At 38.5% G+C, this 8,455-nt stretch overlaps 1 protein-coding gene across 3 annotated transcripts; it reads left to right on the forward strand.

Annotated features, from left to right (window-relative positions):
- Positions 1-208: 208 nt before the first annotated feature.
- On the forward strand, positions 209-3,458 carry pigw (phosphatidylinositol glycan anchor biosynthesis, class W). 3 transcript variants are annotated; one of them, XM_047378292.1, is made up of 2 exons: positions 209-271; positions 1,497-3,458. In XM_047378292.1, the coding sequence occupies exons 1-2, from the start codon at positions 224-226 to the stop codon at positions 2,988-2,990; spliced, it is 1,542 nt and encodes a 513-aa protein (XP_047234248.1). In that variant the 5' UTR covers positions 209-223; the 3' UTR covers positions 2,991-3,458. The 3 variants fall into 3 exon arrangements, with proteins under 3 accessions (XP_047234248.1, XP_047234249.1, XP_047234250.1); XM_047378293.1 differs by having other exon boundaries at positions 260-353; XM_047378294.1 differs by lacking the exon at positions 209-271 and adding an exon at positions 298-314.
- Positions 3,459-8,455: the final 4,997 nt, after the last annotated feature.

The raw sequence follows: 8,455 nt of genomic DNA on the forward strand, positions 1-8,455 counted from the left end.
AACGGCCTTCTAAATTTGCACAGTGTGACATTTTATCTGTTACGTATCTCAAAGTCTTCCGCATTATTGACCATATACATTTAGTTTACGAGTTGCTTTATGTATTATTACAACTTCCCGGATAATTTATAAAATTGCAACCAAGGGTAGCCTACTCTATTTGAAACCTAATGCCTAATATTTTTGAAGAAGTGCCAGAAATCCCAGGCTTCTCAAACGCACCATGGGTCGCAAACACGGAAGTGAGGTAACGAGTCACCACTGCTCATGGGTAGGTACCCCACTCCCAGCAAAATAACTATGCTGTTAAACAGGTACTTCTTCATCCTCCACGTTTAACAGACAAAATCGCGGTAAGCGCTGGTCAAAAGACACATAGCTAATTCTGACGTTAGCAAAAAATATGAAGCAAAATATTTTGTTGTCTGTAGTCGCTTGCTTGTGGTATGTTTCATTATTATTGCATTATACGCGCAAATTTACGTGTGGACATGTTCTGTTTCTGCGCGTGTTTGCAGATAAGCTAAGGTTTGTGCACAGAGAGCTGTAATTCGGTACATTAGGATATGGACAGATCGGCTCAGTACGGGACACCTTTCTTTATGTATTACGAAGTGGTTTCATTTACTGTACATTTCACACCAACTGCTATAATGTTTCAGGATTACCACTGTGTTTTGTCTGTTTCTGAATATGTTATTGAAGGGTACATTGTGAAAGTTGAAGATGCTGCTTAGGGTATTTGTAGGCAATGTCTCCTAAACGTTGTCCAAATGAAAGCTGCAAATAACGTCAACTGAGTCTTTAGAAAATATTTTCTAATAGTTTCCAAAGGTTACCACTCAATGTTGAAACTACCTTTGAGGGAAAGTTTAGGGGACCTTTCTACAAGATTATCTGAAGGGATCATAAGAGTTGTAGTAATCTTTAGGAAATATCCGTCGGTTCCCTAAAGGTTATATCACAAAAGTTGTAGAGAAACTCAAGGGAACTTTGGAAGGTATTTCCTGATAGTTCCCTAAAGGTCGCGATCTCAGTGTTGAAACTAACCCATAAAGAACCTGCAGGAAATACATTTTCTAAGGTTTTCACTCTGAACGCTACAGATAACCTTTAGAAAGTGTTCCCGGATGGTTTGCATAAGATTGCATCATAAAAGTTGTAGATAGCCTATAAGGAACCTTTAGAGAACATCCCTCAATAGTTTCCAATTCCATTGTTGAAACTAATCTTCAGAGAAGCTTTAAAGAACATTCGACAAAGGTTCTCTAAAAGTAACATCATGAAAGTTGTAGAAAATCTTTAGAAAATGCTCCCCAAAGTTTCTCTAAATGTTACACTGTGAAAGTTAAAGATAACTTATAGGAAAATTTTCCTTGAGGCTTCCTTTAAAGGTTACACGGTGAAAGTTGTAGATAAACGTTATGGAAAGTTGGTGTTTGCTGGGTGCTCCATGCATCCTTTAATAAACTGATTGTTTTTTTAAATGTTTGCAGGCTATGGCTCAAAGGGAAGTGAAGCAGGCGTTTGTCAGTAATCTCAACGGGACCAGTTTGGGAGAGGTGGCACTTGGATCATTTCTCGCTCCAGTATGCCTCATCCTCAGGGCGTTCATTTTAGTCCTCTACTACCAGGCCAAAGGGACTCTGCCATTGCCACTTCCTCTGACTTCCCATCTACTCCTTGACTTTTCTGTACTTGTTATTCCCCTCGTTTTATCATGTACACTTCTTAGCAGCATTCTTCTTCAGGTCATTGTGTGCCTAACTTTAATGTCAGCTTGTGTGTTTTGCTACATCTATCGTACTAGCTTCCTGTCCTCTGTTGTGTGGCCACAGAAGATTGTCAACTTGCTTCAGAGTCATGTTCAGTTCCAACAGGTTCCTTTTGTGACTCTCTTCAGAGTATTCGTAAATGTGAAAACAGCCATTAGCATCCTTGCTGTAGACTTTAGTGTCTTTCCAAGACGTTATGCTAAAACAGAAACCTATGGGACAGGTGTTATGGACTTTGGAGTTGGGGCGTTTATTTTTGCAAATGCTCTCGTCAGTCCTGAGGCACGGAGGAGGAGCGTCTCAGGATCCAAGATGAGCCATATTACAAAGCAGATCCTGTCTGTTTGGCCCCTGCTTGCTCTTGGTATGGCAAGGCTGGTGAGCATCAAAATGACCGGCTATCATGAGCATGTAACAGAATATGGCATCCATTGGAATTTCTTCTTCACGCTGGCCATCGTCAGAGTTCTGGCTTCTGTTCTTTTGGTTGTTTTACCAGCTGGACAACTGTGGCTTTTTGCCCTTCTGATCAGTGGGTTTTATCAGTTTGCTCTGGAGACATCTGAGCTAAAGACCTTTCTAATGCACAATAGGGACAGAGAGAAGGACTTTGTGCATGCTAACAAGGAGGGTATATTCTCCATAGCAGGCTATGTTGCCATCTACCTAACAGGAGTTCAGATTGGACTCTATGTAATGCAACCAAGATCTCAAGTTAAAGATTGTCTCAAAATGCTTTTTATCCTTTTTCTAGGTAGTTTGCTGTTGTATGCTGCTTTGTTCATATGTCAGACACTCGTGGAGCCAGTCTCTCGTCGCTCAGCGAATTTACCCTTCGTTATCTGGAGTGTTGCTCAGTCTTTATTTTTCATGTCCTGTCTTGGTCTGGCTGATATGGTTATACTCTTCTCAAAAGGAGCATGCTGCTGTCGTTTTCTACCGTCGTCAATGAATTTTGAGGAAAAGAAACTCACCCCTCTGGCTTACAAAAAGAAAGGTGAAATAGAGAGACTCTGCCTCATTCAGGCTGTCAGCAGGAATCAGCTGTTATTTTTCCTGCTCGCCAACCTCATGACAGGAGTAACCAACTCTGTTGTGGACACGCTCAGCTGTAGTAATTTATTTTCAGTGTGTGTTTTACTGTTGTACATGTTCGTGAACTGCCTTGTTATATATGTTTTACATATCTGTGGAATTACAGTAAAATTCTGGTGAACATTGTATTTGTAATCTCACCATCTTCATGTCTTTATTTTTTTATAATTTATATGAAGCTGGATTAACTCACCCTGAAACTCAAAACAATGGGAAGAGTTAAAGATGTAAGAAAATGTCATCTGTATGGAGATTTTTTTATATTTTTGCTTGTTCATGTTAATATTGACCTAAATTGCTTTTTGTATATGCATTGTTAGGGGATTTGGAATATAAATCCATGTGAGACTAAACTCTTTTTACTTTTATTGACAAGTCAAAGCCCTGTCTGGGACAATTTGTCAGAGCCGGCCCAAGGCAAAGCAAACTAATGCCCCTTATCCACTGGCTCTATTTTGGCTGCGCAGCTCCACTCCACTTCCCTACTCAATCTCTTTCTTGGTTTGGCTCCAGCCGTCTGTGTAGTGCACTGTGCTGCTATTAAAGTCATCTGTGGGAAACCATAATAATAAATGACTTGAAAATAAATACAAAACATTTTTGTATTATTGTATATGCAAGATTGTCTTTCATGTGTTTTTTTTTCCATGTATAAAATAATCCACTGAGATAATTATCTGGCCCACAGCCCAGCCAGAACGTATAAGGCTCAGAGGTTCTGATGTGACAGGGGAGAAGCAGAGAGGAGAGATGCTGCTGTTTGGACTGATAATGCTCCACAGTTGGACTGAAGAAGTGATTTGGGCTTTATGAGGAAGTTTTTGTTTCAGCCATGGCAATAACATGAGCAAGAAAAGTAAAGGGCAAAACTGCGGAGAAGTTAGTTTTAGTTTGGATATTGGTTATCCGTGTTCCACGGATTCAGTGGGACTTCCTCCTGTTTGATCCTGCACTACCTCTTTGAAAACCTTCTCATTTCTCCTGGTCCCACGACCAATCAGTGAACAGCAGTCTGTTCACGTAACATGTAGTCCCTACTCAGCTCTGGTAGTACCTGTTCAGGAAGAAAAAAGTAGGTACCGGTACAGAAAAACACAGTAATCGCAAAGTGAGCCGAGTGGAGTGGAGCCGGGCTAAATAGAGCCAGTGGAAAAGGGGCATACGCTCATCAGGTGCCTCCAACAAATTGTTGAATTGTAACAGACCATAGATATAAAATTCTTATATGTATTTATTGAGAATGAATACTATTGAATTTGATTTCAGCATAAATCAATTATTTTAAATTATCAGGATTTCAAGGAATTGGAAAGTTTACTTTGTGAAACTACAGAGAATGATCTTCATTAATGGTTGCGTTAACGTAGATACAAGGTGCTGCTATGAGTTTAGTCTTTTCTTTGTGTTTGAGCTCAGTTGGTTCACAAATGCATCTCTGCAAATAAAAAACAATTATCTGTGATTGCTTTTAAGCTCAGCCAATTAAATCTCTTTCAGATTTCACCCACTCTGTATTGAAATGCTATTGGTGGTGGTGATGTTCCTTACAGGAAAAGTGCCCCAATCAAATTCTGCTGAAGGCCAAATACAACCTTGGGCCAGCCCTGGGTTTAAACAAACCTTGTGACAGCTTAGGGCCCTCACGAGACTAGGGACCCCAGGAGTAATAAATTCACGAAAGACAGGTTTACAAATACATCAGTTACTAATTATTTCAACAGTCATAATTGAATGTTAATCATTTCTGCAGCTTGCTTCTTGGTGGGATCATATATTTCATGCACACTGTGACTGCTTGTGAGTAAATCAATGAGTAATCTCTCTCCTCCATGTAGCTGCTTCTGAATAAATTTAACTTTGCTGCTGCCTCGCAGCTTTCCCCAAATATTTAAGACTAGGGCATTCTAATGACATTAGGCCCCCAAATCAAATTTAGTTTTAACCTGAAATTAACCTAAAGACCTGCTGATTCACACTGAAATCCTTTGTGATATGATGCTCTGGATGGAGAGAAATTTGCTCATCCATATGAATCTGTCTCTCACCACACTTAAGCAGTTTGATTTTATCTCATGTTTATTGGTAAATTTGAGGTCACCTGTTTGAAATTGAAAAAAAAAATAGAGTTAGGACAAACACTAAATTTAGCTATTTTTAGCTTTAATTTTTAAACATAAACTTGAAATGTAACAATAACTGAAGCAATATTGATTAGACAAAACATACAGAACCTTGCTAAAGTATTGTCACACATTTTGTCACTACTGTCAACTTTGAGAGATTGTGGGATTTCATGTGTTAGACCAACACAAAGTAGAGTATTGTAGTGAAGCAGAAGAAGAATGAAGCACAATTCTTTAACAAATAAAAATCACAACAGGATTGTGGGCATTTATATTAAGCCCCCTTGAAACGATATTTCATTATAAGTCACATTGGACGGAAAGCATCTTTGAACGTCACTTTTCAAGTATTGCCTCAGATTCTCAATTGGATTTAGGGCTGGACTGTGGCTCTCACTACATGTTTCGTTACATTGTCCTGCTGGAAGGTGAACCTCCCCAGTTGTGCTTTCTTATTGGATCCATCCATCCCCCATCAACACTGACCAGCTTCTTTTTCCCTTTAGTAGAAAAGCACTGACAGGGATGTGGCGATGATGTGAACAGGGTGATGTCCAGTGCTTGTTTTCCACCACACATAGTGGTTTCCAGCCAAAACGTTTTGGTCAATTTTTATCTCATCTGACCAGAGCAAATTTTTAAAATGTGTCCTGTGTACATGGCTCATGCATTTCTTTCAAAATTTTCCTTCTACTCCCCTCTCTTCTGAAAGGCCAGATTTGTGAAGTGATCTCCTTGTAGAGATCAAAAGGGGGAATTGTGGAAATATAAATGGCTTATTATTAGTAGCTAAGACTTAGATATATTTGGGACATTGCTGTTTATAGATTGATTTTTATTAGGAGTTTTTAGTTATGATAGTGAGAAAAAACCTTAACCGTAGCCTCTAGTATTATAGAGTCCAGTTTTTACACAATGAGTGTTTATTATTCAAGGCTAAAGCTTGCAGGTGTTTTCTGTCTGTATTGTGAGATGCTGGCAGTGTATTAGGGAGGCATGGTACTCCTCTCCCTGAAGATTCCTGAAGACGTGTGGGAAACAATTATTTAATTAAATGATGAAATGTATCTCTGTTTCTTTGATACTGTTGCTGGGGGGACATCCACAGACAGAATGATTGTGTATGTGTACTGCATAGCAGCGTGGGGTGTAAAATGTAATGTAACGCAGCCCCCAGTGAGACAACACACAGACGTTTCCAGGTAGCAGTGTAAGTGTGGTGTCTCCTCTGAATTCAGACTGGTTTTAATAAACTTGTGGAAACTACAACTGATCTCTGACTGAGGATTGTCCTTTGGGTTGCCAAATAAAAAGAGTCGATGAGAGGTGAGGAGTAATGTAAGAATTAACTGACGGCCAGTAAAGTTTTCCTACCTCGACAACTTATTCATTTCTTTCAGAAATTTCCTTCTACTCCCCTATCTTCTGAAAGGCCAGATTTGTGGAGTGCAAAATCAAAAAGTGGCCTGTTCACAGATTGTCCCACCCAGGTGATAGTTAGACCCCGGATGTTTTCTGAATAGCCCCTGACTTCTTGATTGAAGAAATTTAGAAGTATTAAAAAGATGCACCCACAAAATGGTATTGGACTTCACATTTTTATTTAAAAACAATCAGGTTTTTTAACTTGTGTTCCATATAATCACGTCCCGCTCCACCTAACTTGACAATGAGTTAAAAGAAGAAGACAAGAAATAGTTATTTGTGCTCTCGCAGCACCACGAATGCGCAACTACACGCACAGCCAGAGACGGACTCTATTCTGGAGAAATCCAGAACAGGAGTTTACTGCGGGTCAATCTGCCTCCTTCATTACCTGAAAAGTTACACTCAGCGTCTCAAACAGGGATCATTTCAGAGAAACTGCGGAGCCAACCGGAGAGGGGGAGCCTGGTGGGTTTGTGTTCAGGAACAGGTGGAAGCAGAGCGGTATAACTCAGGAGAAGATAGCAGTAAAACCTGAATGCTGACTCGGAATGAGCTAATTGTATGTTACAGATAATCACTGATTCACCCAGCAAGGCATGAGGTGGAGGTTCACTCTAATGAGCATCTTCAGGGTCATGATGAGGGACTTTCACCTGAGCTACAGGTGAAGTTAAATGATCAGTGATAGAAAACAGTAGATACCTTCTCTGTGAGTTTCTAGCGGGATTTGCATCATAATGTGAAAATATCTGGTCCTTTACTTCAGTCAAAATAAAAGCATTTAATCCTAACGTAGCTGAACACATGAAAAGGTCCTTCAGATCAACACATTGGAACTCATGGCTGCAGCAGGTCTTAGAGTCTAGTTCTACATGTAGACAGAACCAGGTGTTGCTCAATAAACCAGGAAAATATCTCCTAGTTCCAATAAGACGTAGTAGAAAGTTCAAAAGTAAACCTCCCTCTTCTCTTTCATATCTTCTGTGCTGATTCTAAACATAAAGCTCTGGCTTTAAAGATGCAGGATAATTAAGAAATAAATCATAGCAATTAATCACAGGTGGACCATTGATTAGTTAACTATTTTATTTTTCTGAATTACACATGTAATATTATATAAACTAAACTAATTAAACAAGGATACAGTTTTACTGTACATACATACCATATATATGCAGTTATTAATAACTGTAATATTAGTACTGATAAGGTCCAGGATGAGGCTCTATGCTATATTTTAAACACCACAACTTAACACTCTTTCCTCTCAAAGTGTTTAATAGTAAGAACTGCACTAATGTCTCACATGCTCAGTGCAGAACAAAAGACTGTGTTGTAAAATGTTTATTTTATTATTTTTGGCTGGCCAAATTTCTTCAGAAGTGGAAGCAAGGGCTGAAAAGATGGCGATAAAAGAGAACAAGTTCATAAAAGAAGGAACCATTTTAAGAAATAATATGTGTTAAAATAAATAATAATAATAAAATAAATGTGTTTTAGGATTTTACCATTTGACTAAGATTTAGGAAAATCAACTTTATACCACTTTCCTTTTTTGAAATATAAGAATAAAGACAATGGAGCCTCAGGAGTGAAACACTTTGATAAAAATGTAATGTTTAAAAAAGTCATTTATGTAGATGACAAAAGAAGCTCATTTATCTGGCCCATAGTTAACATCTCTGAGTTTAAGAAAAACATTTGTTAGCAAAAATTCTGATTAAGTTCTTTTCTAAATACCTCAAAATGTGTCATTATTTGCTTCAGCAAAATGTTTTTTTTTTATCAGGGCTAAACTCGGTTTCTCCTCGTCCTTCATTCAGCTTCTAACAAAAATAAAAAGTAAAATTATTGCAAACCTTTTTTGTTCACAATAATTTACATTCAGTCTAAAACCAGCCAAGACACAGAACTGGTACAATATGTCCTATATTATTTTAATTTTAAATTACCTATAAATTGTCTTATTGAAATCTAAGTATTTTGGATTTGGGCTAAAGGCCCCAATGTTTTGAGACCCTAAAAGCACCCCTG

This window comes from Girardinichthys multiradiatus, chromosome 11, assembly GCF_021462225.1.
Source record: "Girardinichthys multiradiatus isolate DD_20200921_A chromosome 11, DD_fGirMul_XY1, whole genome shotgun sequence".
In the NCBI taxonomy this organism is placed as follows: domain Eukaryota; kingdom Metazoa; phylum Chordata; class Actinopteri; order Cyprinodontiformes; family Goodeidae; genus Girardinichthys; species Girardinichthys multiradiatus.

Bases quoted from the DNA above. Each gene is read 5' to 3' on its own strand.
- pigw (XM_047378292.1), top strand. From the start codon at position 224: ATGGGTCGCAAACACGGAAGTGAGGTAACGAGTCACCACTGCTCATGG. The intron at 272-1,496 runs GTAGGTACCCCA...AAATGTTTGCAG, and splicing joins CGAGTCACCACTGCTCATGG to GCTATGGCTCAAAGGGAAGT.